Here is an 18,067-nt window from a genome sequence, read left to right on the forward strand (position 1 = left end):
TAAAAGGCTTTCAAAACATTTTCAACCCAGCATTTGAGAATAAAGCATTAAGAGTTTTGTATACAGTAACATTCGTGTAATAAGTGTATGAATTTACAACCATACATAACATGTATATATATATATGTATATATATTTATATAAAAAACAAACTTGGCCAGAAGTTAAGGCTACCTACAAAGTTGTCCAAGTAAATTATGCTTGTCAAAACAATTACAAAATTAAAATCACACATGCATTTTTAAATCATCTAAATCACTGACAAAACAAAGTTCAGCATCCAAAGTTTTCAAATTAACTGCAAGAAAGTGCTACAGACATTTACATTTTCTAAATATGAATCAGGGTTCCCACAAAGTTCCATTTAAATTTTTTACCAGCCTCAAAAGGAATATAACTAAAAACAAACTTTGACAATTTGGTACCTAGCACTCTTAAGAGAGAATAGGTTGAAAATGGCAGGCAGCAAGCATCATTTACAAATGTGCTGTCTCACACAGCAAAGTACAGTTTATAATACTGTCTGACCTGACACGTGGTTGAAATTCTAAGCCTCAAAAGGGACTAGGAGTGAACATTTCATTAATAATTATACACATCAGCAACCACATGATAAAGGCTTCAGGCTTTTCCCACTCAAATCAAAGTGAATGATTTAAACATGGAACAAAATAAAACCAAGACATAAGTAGCCTCATTTCAAAATAAGGAAAAGTAATTTCTGACATGTGCCTAAATATTTAAACTTTTAAAAAAGTATTCTGAACAAATGCCTCTTTTAAGATTAATTTCCAAAGATATATTTATAAATATAACTCACAGCCTGCAGGCCTCTGACAGAGTTTTAAACAGAATTAGCTAAGATGGAGAGAAATCATGTAACCAGCTCAGGTATTATTTTAGAAAATAAACAGAGACAGCTAAACCTACACTGCTTAAGTTTCATGAGTTTTACATTTCCAATTTGCAATCTAAAAGCTACCTCCTTTTTTCATCTTTCCAAACTTTGTATATGTGTTTTAGGATGAAAATTTCTATCAAATGGTAAGAGAAGCAAAAATTCCAAAACAACCATGTTTAATTCTAAGGATGTTTTTGTCCCTGTTGATCAAAAAGAAAATCCTACTTACGACTTGACTGAAGTGTAGTGTTTCAGGCACTATCTTAAGAAAATCAGCACCCTCAATTATTAGCTCATGCCTAAAGAGGTAATTCGTTTTGACAAATCACGGAAATAATTTTTCTCTTTTAAAAGAGGTTGTTCCTATTTAAAGAAAAAATATATTCATCTACTGAGTCAATAGCATAGTTGAGCAAATCATAGCTTTTTTATGAGAGCTGATCCACCAAAAGAAAATTATCCCAACGCTCTACAGCAGAGCTTCAACTATAGAATTTAGGCATCAATGAGAAGTTACGTCAGGTAAAAGGAATTTATTAATACTTAGTGATGTAACAGTTTTTCTTAAATAACTTTAAACATTATTTCTCCAACAGTTTTCAGGTAGCAGTGTCTAAAGAACATAATTTTTAAGATGAATATACAAAGTCACCTTAGTCACCAAGATGCTACTTTGCCAACATGGCCTAGCATCTATCTTAGTTTGTTTTCCCTTCATCTTTGCTTTTTTTTTTTTTAAAAAAAAAAAAAAAAAAAAAAAAAAGGAAAACAGCTAGAAGGTGAGGCAGGTGATTGTCTTCGTGAGTTATCTGACAGAGACTGTGGCAGAAGATGAGAACAGAATGACACACTGAAAGAGCCAAACCCACGCACAGAATGTTTCCCATTGTTATGATCCGGTGGAATGCAAGCTGGGAATAGGATAAAATTTGGAAATCCGGCTCTGTGTTGATGGGTTAAGGCATTCAGACTCCCCAGTCATTTTAAAGAATACTTCCTGTTCCTGTAGTTTCCTGGCAAACTCTTCTTCCAGTGTCTTAAAAAGAAAGGGAAAAAGAAATTGTTATGTGCTGGTATTACATATAGAATTTATGCTGACAGTCCAGATAAAACTGCTTGTCCAAAACACTTTCTTTGTATATTATCCTCAAGAAGACATGCCTGCTCAATTTTTTAAGATCATAAGCTTTGCAGAGCCCTATGTGCAAGTCCAGCTCAGTCACATAAATGGACAATTTAGGTCCATTACTTACCTTCCCTATATTAGAGAACCATTTAATTCCTCAATTCCTCTGCTGTAAAAATAGGGATAATGTGCTATGTGAAGTCTAAATGTGATAATGATGTACTTCCACATACTATGCACTCTAATATACGGTACCTATTATTAACTATTATCTGTTTCTCCCACATGGCACTTACCCTGCCTACTTGTTATTTGAGTTGCGACGCGCCTGTCTTTTCTTTCACACTACGCTATAAGATAAGCTGTTTAAAGGTACAATCTAAACCAGAATCATTTTACCCCCACAATACAGAGCAAAGGTAAGCGCTTGAGAAATACAAGAGGCACCGTTGTGATGTGAATGTCTGTGCTCCCCATATCCATATAAAAACCTAATCCCTAATGTGCGGCACTATGCACAGAAGGTGGGACCTCTGAGAGGTGATGAGGTCATGAGGTGGAGCCCTCCAAATGGGATAAGTGCCTTCATGGAGGGCTAAAGAGAGCTGTTATTCCGCCGTGTGAGGACACAGTGAGAAGTCGGCAGTCTGGAACCCTCACCATAGCGTGACCGTGTTGGCACCCTGGTCTCAGACTCCCCAGCCTCCAGTTTATGGCATTTTGTTACAGGTATCAATGACTTTGTGGAGAAGTGATTCAGGGATAAGTGGTGCTGTAGAGGTACAAAGCACAGGAAAAGAAGGAAGGATATAGGAGGGGTTCTCAAAAGAGGTGGAACATGAGCTTAGTGCTGAAGGAAAGATAAGAATTTGATAGGCAATATGGGGAAGGCATGCCAGACAGAGCTGAAACACAGCACAAAGGCAGGAAGCTGAGGAGCTGGTGTTAGGACTGGTCATTATACCCAAGGCTGGAACATGGACTGGGAACAAAGTGGCTAGTGGGAGAGGAAGCCAGAAAGGGTGACTGTGACTCAGGTGTGGCACTATGAAGGCTTCACAGTCAAACTGAATCAATAATTTACATTTTACTCTGATGGAACTGAAGATTTCTCAACATCACTATGACAGTGTCAAGAGATGTTCTTGAGGATAAATCCTCTGGTGATGGCAGGCGAGTGGGAAGAAAGGAAAGGGAACTAGAAACTACAAGGCCCATTAGGCCATTCCTGAACAATTTAAGCAAGCACCAGGATAGCAGTGAGAAAGAAAGGAGACACGTTATGAAAAACTGTCCAAATTAATTGGCATCTGATTGAATGAAGGGTGTGACAGAAATGAAAAATAATTCTGGTTTCTAGCATAGATGTCAGTTAAGAGAACAGGAATGTAGAAAAGAACATCTGGCGGTGAGTGGCCTGCAGTGAGCGGGGAAAGGTGAGACGGAGATGAAGAACATCTGGCGGTGAGTGGGCTGCAGTGAGCGGGGAAAGGTGAGACGGAGATGAAGAACATCTGGCGGTGAGTGGGCTGCAGTGAGTGGGAAAAGGTGAGATGGAGATGAAGAACATCTGGTGGTGAGTGGGCTGCAGTGAGCGGGGAAAGGTGAGATGGAGATGAAGAACATCTGGTGGTGAGTGGGCTGCAGTGAGCGGGGAAAGGTGAGATGGAGATGAAGAACATCTGGCGGTGAGTGGCCTGCAGGTGAGCGGGGAAAGGTGAGATGGAGATGAAGGAACATCTGGCGGTGAGTGGCCTGCAGTGAGCGGGGAAAGGTGAGACGGAGATGAAGGAAAAGGATGCTGAGTTTGGTTTTCTCTCTACTGAGTTTATAATCTTTAGTCAACATTGAACAGGTATGTAGTCATCTGTACTATGTGCCAGGAACTGTTCTAGAAACTGGGTACGTATCAATAAATGAAGTGATCATGGCGTGCTTTTAAGGAGTTTATATTCTCACTCACAAGAGGGGACAATAAACAAATGGGTCTGGTGGTGATGAATTGTTACAAAGACAAAGAAAGGAGAGCAGATACAGAACATCTGAGGTTGAGTATAGGTGCTACTGAGATACAGTGACCAAAAAATGGAACCACAAGGCCTAGGTGAAATGAGGAGGAACAGAACATCCCGATGGAAAATGGGCGCTTAGTGCTCAAACTGATAATAAAAACAAGAAACAATACTAGCAATAGCAACCATTCACTGAACCATTACTATAGCTCAGGTACTAGATAACTGCTGTATAAACGACACCAAAGAGGTAGGTAGTATATTCTCATTTTACAAATTAGGAAAACTAGGCCTACAAATGGTAAGTGAGAAAATTAGTAAGTAAATGTCAGTGCTGAGATCTGAACCCACGTCTGTATGACTTCACAATTTGTGCTCTATACAACCGCTACCATTTAAGTTTCGGAGTTGTCTATATGCAACAGTTGAAGCCATGACTAGCAATAAAATCATCCAGGTAAAGACTGTTCTTTACCAAAGGGGCAAAACTGAGAAATGTCTACATTTCCGGAGACAAAAGGGGATAAAGAACACAGAGAATGAGCAGAGCTGGGTCACAAAAGCCAAGTGAGAGGAGAATTTTAAGAAACAAGACTTTTTAATGAGAACAGTTAGATAAGGTCATAGAATTTGATTATTAGCAACTCACTTGTGACCACTGTCAACAACTTCAACTGGGGTGTTTGAGACAGATGTTAGGCCGCAAGGAGGTAAAGGAGATTTTTCACCGTTTACAATTCTGTACTTTTGAATTCTAAACTACATGAATACATTACCTATTCAAAAATTTTAACAATAAATAAAATTTAAATTAAAAAGCCACACTACGGGCCGGGCATGGTGGCTCACGCCTGTAATCCCAGCACTTTGAGAGGCCGGAGTGGGTGGATCACCCAAGGTTAGGAATTCGAGACCAGCCTGGCCAACGTGGCGAAGCCCCGTCTCTACTGAAAATACAAAAGTTAGCCAGGTGTGGTGGATGCCTGTAATCCCAAAAACCTAGGGGGCTGAGGCAGGGGAACTGCTTGAACCCAGGAGGCGGAGGTTGCAGTGAGCCGAGATCGTGCCACTGCACTCCAGCCTGGGCGACAGAGTGAGACTCTGTCTAAACAAACAAACAAAAAGCCACACTATGAACTCATTTAGTCACTTCACTTCCGTTGGCACATAGCTAAATATGTATTTCCTTGACTGACTGGATGGATGGAAGAAAGGAATGGTGGAAGCGTATAGTAGGCAGGAAGGCCCCCACAAAACAAAGGTTTAAGTTTGAGTAGCAATGGGTCAGAGATCATATAGTGATAGCAAAAACTCAGGTGACATGGTTAGCTGGTAAGATCAGGTGAATAGGGTGTCAAGTACAAACAAGGGAAAGGAGGGAGACAGAGAAGACACCATCCCTATTTTACCAGATTTCAAGTTTACATAGAATACCAGGGCCTTGTAATATGGCTGCGGTTGACCTGTTCAGACTGAGCTGTCATCACTTCCTTCCTTTTCTTCCTCCCTAACGACTACACACCGGCACACCCCCTCTTATACTCCAATGATACAGAACGATCTGCAATTCTCTGTACACTTCCTTTTCACTCATTCTCTTCTCTCTACTCAAATCATCCCATTTCACTCCAATCAGCCCATCCGCTCAGCCAAGTTCTTACTCATCCTTCAAGACTCACTTGGCTTGTAAAGTATCTCTTCTTGAAGACCTTCCCTGACTTACCCAGGCAGATTTAAGCTCTCTTCCTCCTCTCTTATACATTCTGTTCCTTTCCCCTGTGTCCTGTACTCACCTCCTTCAGAGCAATGACCCTACCAATTCATAACTGCTTGTCACTAGATTCCAAACCTTCTGGGGATAGAAACTTCATCTTTTCATCTCTCTGTTTCCTGCCCCTGACACTGTACCTGACACACAGTAGGTAAAGAGCCAATAGCTGGGTAGATGGATGAGTACACACATATCATTTTAATTAAAGCTTTTATTTACCTTTTTCCTAGGTCTCAATTTCTCTCTCCACTCCTTTAATTCTTGGCTATGTTCCTCATCTAACTCCTTCAGTTTCTGAGTCTCATGCTCAACCAACAAGTGGCATTTTTCATTCTGAAAATAAAGTTAGGATTTTAAAAAATTTCAGATCAACTAAGCAATTTTCACAAATACAATTACCTTCCAAAATAATAAATTGCTCATCAAATATCATGGTATTACTGAGATTCAAATTTTCTCTATAAAACCAAGGGCCATGAATTAGGAAATGAATCACAGCTTCATTTTACAAGTTTATAAGCTAGAACTATTACATATCACATAGAAAGAACTTAAAAGAACTAGCTTGAGCTTTTGTTTTCCTTTCTAAGAAGATTTGCTCATAAAACTGACACTTCAGAAGGCAGCTTGCATACATTTTACCCGTGAGTACAGAATGTGGGATCTGGTACCAAAGGGTTGGCCTAATAGATCTCTTGGCCTATTAGGCCAACCTATTAAGATCTGTTCTACTATAGTAAATTAAGCAAATATATAGATACCCACATTTATACACTACTCTGAAATCTTAAACATTTTAGATGGGCTGTACACTCTATGTAAGGTCCTAAATCAGCCCTCTCTCAAGTAACCTTTAAATTTCCCAGGAGAAAACTTCCCATATATTTAACTTATCACTTATGTCAAAAACCTAGAAGAAAAAAAACTATTTCCCTCTAAAAGGAAAAGAAATTCTAAATTTAGAATCTGACAAAAAATTCAGAATATGACAACAAAACTGTCTACATCATTTTGAAACTCTCCACATCTTCATGCAAAATATACTAAAAACCATACTCAGTACTGCTTTTGAAAGACTCAATTTCTTAGGTTACAATTTAGCTTCATGTTTACATTAATCATGGTTATATATAATCTACACAAGCACCTATGATACTAAACTGATCTTCATTTGGATCTGTACAAAAAACAGAACCTCTCAACCCCAGCATGTTCGTAAGTGTGGTGCAGTTGACTTTGGCTAGCTACTGTTCTCTCAAAAGCAGCCACCTGTGCTGCTGCATCCTATGGCTTTGCTGTCAGGCTTCTGTATCTGACCTGCAGCTGATGCAGTTCGCGGACATTGGCTTCACATTGCAACTGAAGATCCCGCATTTGATTCTCATGTTTTTGATGCTGAGCCATTCTCTCATTTTTCTGCCTCTTTTCTTCTTGTGCAGCAAACTATAAATAAGAAAAAAAGATAAATTATAGTTTAGAAGCATGTGATTTCTATATATTCTGAAGATATAAAGGAATGTAACAAAACAAGGCACAACAAACTGAAACTACAAGTAATAATATGCTGAGACTCAAACCTGGAGCCCACATCACAGCTTCAGGAGGGAGCAGGAACTTCTGATTAAAACCTTGATCCTTCTATCTGCTTAGTGACCTCAGTTAATTTGTGTGTGTGACCGTGACTACAAAAGTATCACAGTGAGGCCATATATCTTGACTTGAAAAGTTGTCCAAGTCATCTCATTCCCAGGGCTGGTCTTAGGACCAGTGTAGCTCAGGAGCTGGTATAGGAGGAAGGGCTTCGCTCTCTGTGACCACCATCCTGGGGAAGACTAATTGGTATATGCCATATATCTATAGCCCCAGACCTCAGAGTTAAAGTGAACATCAACAAGCCTAAGGTAGCTCTAATTGTTTAGAAAGAAAGGAATTTCATAGCACTTCTAATGGTCATTCAAAACTTTAAAACCTAAAAGAGGACAGACTAATTTGCATATTTACCTGTTTAATTTTATCACGGTCCTGATCTGGTGTGGCTGTCGAGTTAATTCTCAAACTTTTCTTAAACATGGCCATTCGAGTCTTGGCTTCACTGCGCTGAATCTTGGGCAGTCTTGCTCTTTCTTGAGTCTGTCTGTTTTTCAATTCCTCAATAAGTCGTTGATTGTAACGTTGCATTTGCTCTGTTTCCTATGAAAGTTTTAAATAGAATCCAGTGACATAGAAACAAGAGTCAGTACCGACACGCATACTCAAATATGTCATTTTGTTGTTGTTGTTTCCTATAATTGCCCCCTCCCTTGTTGCAGTGACCAGCAAAATGGTAGGCACAAAATAACTTGTAAGAAGTTAGGCCGCGTCTGGTGGCTCACACCTGTAATCCCAGCACTTTGGGAGGCTGACACAGGAGGATCACTTGAGCCTAGGAGTTTGAGACCAGCCTGTGCAACACAGTGAGACCCTGTCTCCACACACAAAATTTTTTTTTAATTAGCAGGGTGTGGTGGTGCATGAATGCACTCGGGAGGCTGAGGGAGGAGGATCCCTTGAACCCAGGAGTTCGAGGTTAAGTGAGCTATGATTGAGTGACACTGCATTCCAGCCCAGGTGACAGAGCGAGACTCTGTCTCAAAAGAATAAAAAGAAAAAGTTATTAGTGATAAGAGTCTTACATTGAAACTCTTTTAATAAGCACAAGGAGTCCATACTTCAAGATACTTTAACCATAAATGGAGCCAAAATAGCTACCTTTGAGAGCCAAGATGAAGATTACAATGTGTAAAACATCTTTAAGAATTTTAATTATTTTCCTTATAATTTGTATAAAAGAAATTTGCAATCATGATCAAGATACAATTAATTACTCCAAACTTCATCCAAGAAATTGTAGGATAAAAGACAGAAAGGAGGTCGGGTGTGGTGGCTCACGCCTGTAATCCCAGCACTTTTGGAGGCCAAGGTGAGCAGATCATGAGGTCAGGAGATTGAGACCATCCTGGCTAACACAGTGAAACTCCATCTCAACTAAAAAAATACAAAAAAAATTAGCCAGGTGTGGTGGCGGGTGCCTATACTCCCAGCTACTCAGGAGGCTGAGGTAGGAGAATGGCGTGAACCTGGGAGGCGGCGCTTACAGTGGGCCAAGTTCATGCCACTGCACTCCAGCCTGGGCGACAGAGCGAGACTCCATCTCAAGAAAAAAAAAAAAAAGACAGAAAGGACATCTAAAATTCATTGTCTAAGAAAAGTAAGTTTCAAAACTAAACAGCTTTGCAAATTTTAAAACGAACAAAAAAATGAAGATATTTTCCTTTCATTAACCTTCTCGTGGCGCTTAAGTAGCTGATGTCTTTGCATGAAATATTGATCTTTAAGCTGCTGTTTGAGCAGCTGGTGTTTTTCTTGTAAGTGTCGTTCTTCGAGCTCCCAAATTGCAGCTTCTCGAGCTAGAAGACAGCAGTTTTCAAAATGTCACTTTGCTCTTTTTACTAATGTACTTTGCTCTTCATTTTAATATTTACATAAAAGTATTCTAAATACACTAACTTGTACACACATATTGACATTCTGAGCTGTAAGTGCAATTTTAACCAATGTAAGGCAATATCTATTACCTCTTTCCATTCTGTTCTAATGTCGTATAAACAGAGAATGTCCTACCGTGAACACCAAAATTCTATTTAATCATCTTAATAAGAAAGAAAAAAAAAATCTAAGCTAATTTGTTAGGGAAAATAAGTACTTTAAATCCCATTCTAACATGCGACCATTAGGTATACTAACAACTATAAGGCATAACAAGTACAGGAAATTATTCAGATATATTTCCAGCATCATCAGGGCAAGAAGAAATTTTAAAGGTTATATGTTTACATTCACTGCTACTGTCGTAAGGAATTCTACATTTTGCAGTATTTTTTAAAAAGTTACCTCTCATGAGCTGTTGCTTGTTATTCAGGCACTCTCTCTCAATATTAGCTAACTCTGCCTTCTGCTGCTGGATGATCTTTTTCAGAGAGCCATCTAATTCTTGCTGTTGTTTCTGAACAAACTCTTGTTCCTATTAAAAACAGTTAATTGTCAGTTAACAAGTATCTAATGAACTAAACATCCATTTATCTATATGACTGTATATATTAGTGGTTAACAAGAGTTCCAAACCAAGTTTGCAAAGTTAGCTGGATTTTAAAATCACCAACATTATATAGTACAAATGTATTTAGTCATCCAATTCAGTCTAAGAAAAAAGCATTAGAATACATAATATTATAAACTATGAATGATACATACAGAATAAGCATATATCCCACTCATAATTAAAGTGCCCTATTAGACTAGCATCTTTGAGAGAAAAATAAATTTGCAGTTTCTAAAACTGATTACTCATTCCACTATGGTATGACTAAAACAAGGATAAATAAGAAATGCTCTTTAGGTGCCGGGTGTGGTGGCTCATGCCTGTAATCCCAGCACTTTGGGAGGCCAACACGTGTGGTTTTCTTGAGGTCAGGAGTTCGAGACCAGCCTGGCCAACGTGGTGAAACCCCATCTCTACTAAGCATACAAAAATTAGCCAGGTGTGGTTGCACACGCCTGTAAATCCCAGCTATGAGGAAGGCTGAGGCAGGAGAACTGTTTGAATCTAGAGGGCGGAGGTGGCAGTAAGCTGAGATCATGCCACTGCATTCCAACCTGGGTGACAGAGCGAGACTCCATCTCAAAAAAAAAAAAAAAGGAAAAGAAAAGAAATGTCCTCTAGGAAGAAAGGCAATTAAGAGCTAATAGGTGAAACAGATACCAGAATTTGGGGAACTAAGGAGGAAGAATTTTAGGAGATAAATTTTAGGAAGAAATACCATGCCTATCCTAACAGAAGAAGATAGCTTCTGTATCTACAGCATGTGCCTAAAAAGAAGAACAATAGTTTGAGAAATTAATGAGAAGTAATGCATTGCTAGAGAAATGCAAACTGGGGATAGGAAAGTGAGTTACATACTATAAATCTATCAAGAAAATTTGTATAGTCCTAGAATTCTACAAACATGTTTGGGATTCACTAATTCATTCAACAAATATTTATTGAGTACACACTATCTACCCAAATGCGAAATTTCTGCTTTAGAAAAACATTCTTCGATTATTGTGTAAAAAAAAGAAATGTTAAAGTGACTGATGGTCTTTCTGCTAGAATCATACATTTATAGAAGAAAAGAAGTAACATCCAAATTGAAGAAATGTAAATTTGGATCTGTCCATCCCTCTCTTGGCAGTTATAGCAGGTGGTGACTGACTTAAGGAGTATTCAATCAATCTTTGTGTGGATTTAGAATTTAGAACTGAAGCAGAATTTCACTTGGAATCCCCCCTCTTGCACATCCTTGAGAAGATCAAAACCTAATATGCATTTTGGAGCTATTCTTGAGGCCTTAGAGACTGATGAGGTCTGGCTCACTGCCAGGCAGCTCCTCAATACACAGACAGTCTCACTCTGCTCCTCAGGATGGTTGCCTTGCTACCATCCTCAATCTCTGGAGGTGACACAGTTCATGCCAGAGAGTGAACTAATTTGGTGTCGTAAATGCTGCTGTCTCATCTGCATCATTGTTTGTATTTTAGCATAAATACATATATAGTAGCAGAAAGAAAAGACTAATGAATGCCTCTATAAAATACAATTACCAACTTGGCTATAGTCACCTGTAAAACTTTATCATTAAGGCAATTATCATTGGAAAAATTTTCAATGAATATTTAAATTCAACTATCTAGAATAAAGGCTTCTGAGTTTTATTTAAAGAGATACGAAATCTCCAAGCCTATCTTTTAACTTATGACAAAGTTGTTCAAGCTGTTCTGTTCCCTAGTAACTATTTGTAACAAAATTAAATTGTTTCTCTAATTTCAATTGTAAAATTTCTATATACAAACTTGTTCAATAAACAACGTAACCTGCAAAAATATCAAAGAGTTTTCTTTTGTTCAACATTTTTATCATTGGTTTACATACAGGATTAAAACAAAAAAATCTGTGTAGACAGAAACAATGGGTCTAAATTAACTAGCATAAATATAAATCTTACATTTAGGCACAAAAAAATTAAATGCAAAAGTAAAGGACGGGGTGAATAAATAATTATGGGAAAATAAAAAAGGTAAATATTAGCCAGTGCCACTAAAACAGTAAATGTAATTTCTCATCTATGCAATTTTTGTTCATATTACTGTATTTATGTCTAAATTAAACAAGGTAAGAGTTCAATTCAAAGAAAACCTTTTTTAAGCACTTAGTAAATGGTGGGCACTATATTACTTAGAAGGTTCCTAAAATTAATGAAAGACAGTTCTGCCTTCAAGGAGCTTCCACTCAGTTGGTCCCAAGTATCAACAGTCTTGATCTCAGTCCACATAAAGAGTAGTGGGTCCCTTCCCTTGGTATCACATTTTTAAAAGTTCAAGAGTAAACCACAGAAAACTCAAAGCTGGGAATAAAGGGTTCAGAAACCATGCCTCACAATGACTGCCTGAAAGAACCAGAGAAGTGTTCCTAAAGCAGCTACTCATACAGGGTAAAGAAGAGCTATGACTGTTCTATATACTGAAGCAGGCAGAACTAGCACTGTGTGGTTCCAGAAGTAAGATAGGGATCAACAGGTAAAAGTCAAGATAGGCAGATTAAGTCCAATGCATACAAGTCCTAACAATTCGAGTTAGCAAAGAATGCAGCTGCCTTACAGAGCTACAGACTTGAAAAATTAAGCAGAATCTAGATAACTATGTAGTCAGATACTGTATAAAGGATTTTTTATATTAAAGCTAAAAATTATCTGAAAAGGTCCCTTACACAGTAACCAATATATTTCATTACCTCAAAACAAAACGTTAATGTTATTACACATTCACTAAATTTCCTAACTTTAAAAGTCAAATACAGTAACATTCACAATGGAATTTATAATTAGAAATTACTTCCAGGTACAAAAAGAGCACTCACATTTCAAAAGATTACACAAATTACATTCACCTTAAAAAAAAAAAAACAGATGGACTTAATCACTTGGATTAACAAATAAAAGACAACAGCAAAAGAACCTAAACTATTAAGGCCAAAAATCATTTTTTAAAGTAAACACATAAATTGTAAAATGAGTGCCCTTTAAAAGTACAAGTTTAAATTTGGATAAACAATTTTATCATATTAATCAGATAACTATAAACATTAAAAATACAACTTTGGGGTCTAGAAAACTGTAAGAAAGGGTTATGATATAATGGGCTATTTGTATAGAATTTGATCATTTTAAATGAAAAGAAAGGCTAAAATGGTAATGATCAGAAAAGTGATCGTAATTCATAATTTCTCCCTCTCCTTTTAAAATCAGTGTTTTCCTTACTCTCTTAGAAAATTGTAAAAAGAGTCAAACAGCTGCCAATAATAAAAAACAAGTCTAATTGCAGCAGAGGAAAAAGGAGGGGTTGAAATCAAGCTGTATTCTATCTACTCCTGTTGTATATATCAAACATCACAAACAAAACTTACAGTGTTAAATGAGCTAGTTATTTCCCTATGGAAACTGCAAGAAAGAATACAGCTTGGAATTTTAGACTTAACTTAAAACCACAATAAGGAGAATAGCAACTCACTATTCATTATTGACTACTTGAATAAATGGAAAATAGAGTTAAATGGAATGAAAATCACTATTTTTAATATGGCTTTTCTGACCATATCCATCAATAAAACATCTACATAAACATATATGCAATCAAAATGTCACTTCACACGAAAATAAAAATCTAATCACAGCATTCAATTTCTCACATGTGCAAAGCTTATACTATTGAGAGGATATTTTATTTTCTTGAAAAATATGAACATCCCAAATTAGAATTTGTGGCAGGGTAGACAGAACACTGTGTTAAAAGTGCTCTAGTTCCAGCTCTACTGTTAATCTCTTATGTGACTTGAGGCAGATCACAGTCTTCTGTGCCTCAATTTCTTCATCTGTAAAATGGTTATGACTCCATCCCTGTATTAGGGTGGTGGCAATGAGAATCAAATGTGAAAATTCTGAAGAATACTGTACTCTAAAGTCAGGTTATTGGTATTATTGTCATTACAAACATTATCATGTATCAATCAGCTAGATTTTGGCAAAGGAAGCCAACAATGAAAAAGCACATGTGAAAAGGCAGGTAAAACAGGAGAAGCCATCCTCCCACAGGCACGTGGGACTTACGTCCTGCATTTGGGCGTTGAAGACTGCACAAGATGACAACTGAAAAGACTGAATCATGACCTGAGCAACACCCTGTGGATCAGAATAGAATGCACCTCCCAGGTAAGAATATATCTGAATTGCTTTTTGTAAACAAAAAGAATAATTATACAAATGTTGAGTTTCTTGTGGCCTGGAACAAGTCACTTAACAGAGGAACCTCTTTCTCATCTGTAAAATGAAGGATTTGAACTAGATCAGTGGTTTCCAAAGTCTAGTGTGTTGCTCTTGTTTTTTAAGCAAGTAGAACCTCCTTTTGTAAAACTCACCCCAAAAAAATCCCAGTTTACAAAACAGCAAAAGTGATGCTGCTTGAATTGAAGCAGAAGCAGGGGCTCACAGCCCAGAGTACCTGCCTTCTTAGGGACTCCCAGAGTTGCTTCTCAAAAGTTCCTGTTAGTATAGTTTGAAAACCACTGGACTTAATTGATCAAATATGTTCTAGCTGCATGACTGTATGACCATTACTTACGAATTCTCAAAAAAAGTTTGAAATAGACTGTAAAGTTATAAAGCTTTTGTACCTTCGCTTAAAGCAGTAGACAGAAATACTTTTAAAATCTGTTAGATCACTAAATTCCTCATTAGATTTACTGAAGGAATTTATGATTACTTTCAGCTCTACTCAGAAAATATTGGCCTATTCCCAAAATTATACGAATAATTACCAACAAAGTCTTATTAAAACACAGTATTACCTAATTCATTCAACACTAATTCTCAGTTTCGACTTTAGAATTTGATATATGGCCTTTTGGAATTAATAAAATCTATATTCCTTTACAAGGCAAAAACTATATTATTCTAATCTAGTTTAAAATCCAAATTAACCAAAAGTACATGTGTGGCCAGCAAGGACTTCCTCTTCACTTGGTAACAAGACATGGCCAAGAACCACTGAGTCAAGCTGATGACAGTTTAAGTTGCAGCACAAGTAGGTAGCTTAAATATGAGGCAGTATGGTGCAGTGAATCAGCGTGTGAAACACGTACCCACACTTATCTGGATGAGAATCCTGGCTCTACCATTACCCAGGTGTGTGACCTTTGCAGGGTCACTCAGCCTTCCTGTGCTTTAGTTCCCTCAACTGTAAAATGGGGGTAATAAGGCTACCTCAAGGGTAATTAACTCAGATTAAGTAAGTTCATACACGTAGAGCATTTAGAACAATGCCTGACACATAGTAAATGCTGCGCTTGCTATTAACTACCTTGAACTAGGAATCCCCACACCAGGCCAAGACAAAATGTTTCAATGGCTCATGGCAAGAAAAAAACAAAAGCAAACTAAATTTATTCAGATAAGCTAGTTTTATTTAAGTTGTAAATTCTAAGATTATATTTTCCTTATTTTCATAGTGTTAAAATATTCTCTCCTTTGAAATGATGGTGACAAGTAAATGGCAGTTTTAAAATATCTTTATTTAGCAAAATTAAAAAAAAAAATTTTCAATGGCAGCCCATGTCACGGTCCCCAGTGGTTTTATTGTTTCTATGTTTCTTTTATGGGTCCATAAAATCCACAAGTCTGGGAACCACTTGTTAAACCACATAAAACGACATTAAAAAGATAATCCAAAAGAACAATTAATACACGATACACATCTCTTATTCCTTTCACTGACATGTAACGGAAAACTGAGCTCATTTATCCTTGCCTCCAGGCTTAGGATAAATTTAATCAGAAGATTTACCTTCCTTCATATAAAAGACTTTATGTGAGATAATTCTAGAAAATTCTGTTAAAAATACTAATTTATCTCATTTTGTAAAGAATTCACCCAGCCAAGGGCGGTGGCTCACACCTGTAATCCCAGCACTTTAGGAGGCCAAGGTGGGCAGATCACGAGGTCAAGAGATCAAGACCATCCTGACCAACATGGTGAAACCCCGTCTCTACTAAAAATACAAAAAATTAGCTGGGCATGGTGGCGCACGCCTGTAAGTCCCAACTACTCGGGAGGCTGAGGCAAGAGAATCGCTTGAACCCAGGAGGTGGAGGTTGCAGTGAGCTGAGATCGCACCACTGCACCCAGCCTGGAGACAGAGCGAGACTCCGACTTGGAAAAAAAAAAAAAAAGAATTCACCCATCTTATGACAAGGCTCAACTTTATCATAACCTAGATCGGGCTGCTTTAAACTATATATATGTAAAAAATAGTCTATTTGTTTAACTGCTTGATTCTGAACCAAAAAGAAAAACAAGGTACTTAATATTTAAAATCTGGTCTTAAAGTTGCTTATGTTGTCACGCTTAAAAGTAATGTTTGAACTACCATTTAAAGTTACCATTTGCTATTTTTCTTCTAACTGAACTTTATAGAAATAATAGCGTTTTAATGGGCATAGTTTTTGTAAGCACAAAGCTTATATACCATCCTCTATTTTTATGTCCTAAAAGTTTTCTATAAAACATTGGCATTACTACTTAAAACTGTAAGCTCCCATCAAGATTAAAATCAGATAAGTGTATTATACATTCATATACTTGTTTATTTCATCTGGAGTCAACTTTCCAAAAATTCTACTTAATTTCATATTAGCAACTTAAATGTCACCATTAGTATGAATTTAGTATTAAATAAAGAGGATTCCAGGAGTTTTTGAATGGGGAGAAGTCAACATCATATAATAATAACACTTAAAATTTACCCTTTCAACCATGGTTTATCAAGCTGTAAGAAAATGGTGCTTTCTGTTTTTAGTAGCATTAAGCTGCTGCTGTTACCTGAGCATGCTGGCTTTGTGCAAGCTCCTCTTTCCTGCGTTTCATGAGCTCTTTTCTCAGCTCTTTGGGTGCTTTCTCCACTTCATTTATAACCTACAGTGTATAAGCATGCAGGAGGTGGGGAAATAATACTTTCTCCACAGCAAGCATTTATGAGAGCGGATAAGCTACAAGTCAAATATTAAAGTTGTTAAAAAGTTCCTTTCAACATGCATTAGCATAGGTGTTAGTCTGGTGAAAAAGAATGAAAGAAGAGAACATGCATAATCTCAGTGCAGAAAGCGACATTACACCACACAAAGGTTAATTAGTTGCTAAATATCCCTATACATCATTCTCTCTCTTAAAGATCCAAAGACAACCAGCGAAGAATTACTTGCAGCACTGATGCTGAACTAAAGGGATAAATTTAACTGACCTTGTTGAAAGATCATAAAATTATAAATGTACCTACTGACATAGTTGGAAATATTGAACATAAGGAAAGCTAATGCCATTTATAAAAGTGCAAAATTTCATAATTGGCTTGATCATAATAAAGAAACAATGCAAAATAAAATCTACTTAACGAGGCCGAAAAGAAAAAAGGAAAGCAAGTCTTAGAATACACAAAGGAGAAATAAATGGATACTAAGTTTCTTCATAAGCACACCATTTTATACATGGTGTGGTAAAAACGAATGTATCTGAATAGGATTAGAATAACATTTCCCTTTGCTGACAAGTTAAGCCAAGCCTGTCAACTTAAAAATTGGTAATATGAGCACTCTCAAAAGTAAGTTTAGTAAGCTATGATTTATTATAGCAGATAAAATATAGAATGAAGTATATTTTAGAGCTCCTTCTTTTAATCATTTTGAAATCTTAGAAGTATATTCCACCTAACGATAGTTCTGTAATCCAACTATGAAAAACAATCATGTGTTTACAAGTAGAAGCACCAAAAGAAACCAGATTCCAAATCACCACATGCTATTGATGGTCCGTGAAAGAGACTGATTTTGATTTAACATCATGTATTTAAAATTTCCCATCAGTAATCCCTCATGAAACCAAATCACCATTAAAAGGAAGAGACTCCCCAAATGCAAGAAGTTTAGCAATAAGGAAAAAAATACATAATGTAATTATTTAAAATATGCATATCATGATCTCAAACATGTTCAGCGGCTGAAACTCTCCTACCCCCCAAACAAAAATAATAACTGAGACTTTTATATCTAGGATTAATTTTTAAATTTAATTTAAAAATT

The 18,067-nt window shown here is 37.0% G+C and overlaps 1 protein-coding gene across 2 annotated transcripts in view; it reads right to left on the bottom strand.

Annotated features, from left to right (window-relative positions):
• The window catches only part of LOC108515137 (STE20-like serine/threonine-protein kinase), a 38,518-nt gene that overhangs the window by 4,767 nt on the left and 15,684 nt on the right, over positions 1–18,067 (bottom strand). Inside the window, exons 9-15 of one of the 2 annotated variants that reach the window (XM_017851815.1) lie at positions 16,815–16,907; positions 9,741–9,870; positions 9,132–9,256; positions 7,812–8,000; positions 7,128–7,253; positions 6,030–6,143; positions 18–1,937 (exon numbers count right to left, since the gene is read on the bottom strand). In XM_017851815.1, the coding sequence (XP_017707304.1) occupies positions 1,791–1,937; positions 6,030–6,143; positions 7,128–7,253; positions 7,812–8,000; positions 9,132–9,256; positions 9,741–9,870; positions 16,815–16,907 (924 nt within the window). In that variant the 3' untranslated portion in view covers positions 18–1,790. The remainder of the gene's footprint in view (positions 1–17; positions 1,938–6,029; positions 6,144–7,127; positions 7,254–7,811; positions 8,001–9,131; positions 9,257–9,740; positions 9,871–16,814; positions 16,908–18,067) is intronic. The other variant, XM_017851816.1, reaches the window with a different exon arrangement.

This window comes from Rhinopithecus bieti, unplaced genomic scaffold, assembly GCF_001698545.2.
Source record: "Rhinopithecus bieti isolate Rb0 unplaced genomic scaffold, ASM169854v2 scaffold_31787, whole genome shotgun sequence".
Classification (NCBI taxonomy): domain Eukaryota; kingdom Metazoa; phylum Chordata; class Mammalia; order Primates; family Cercopithecidae; genus Rhinopithecus; species Rhinopithecus bieti.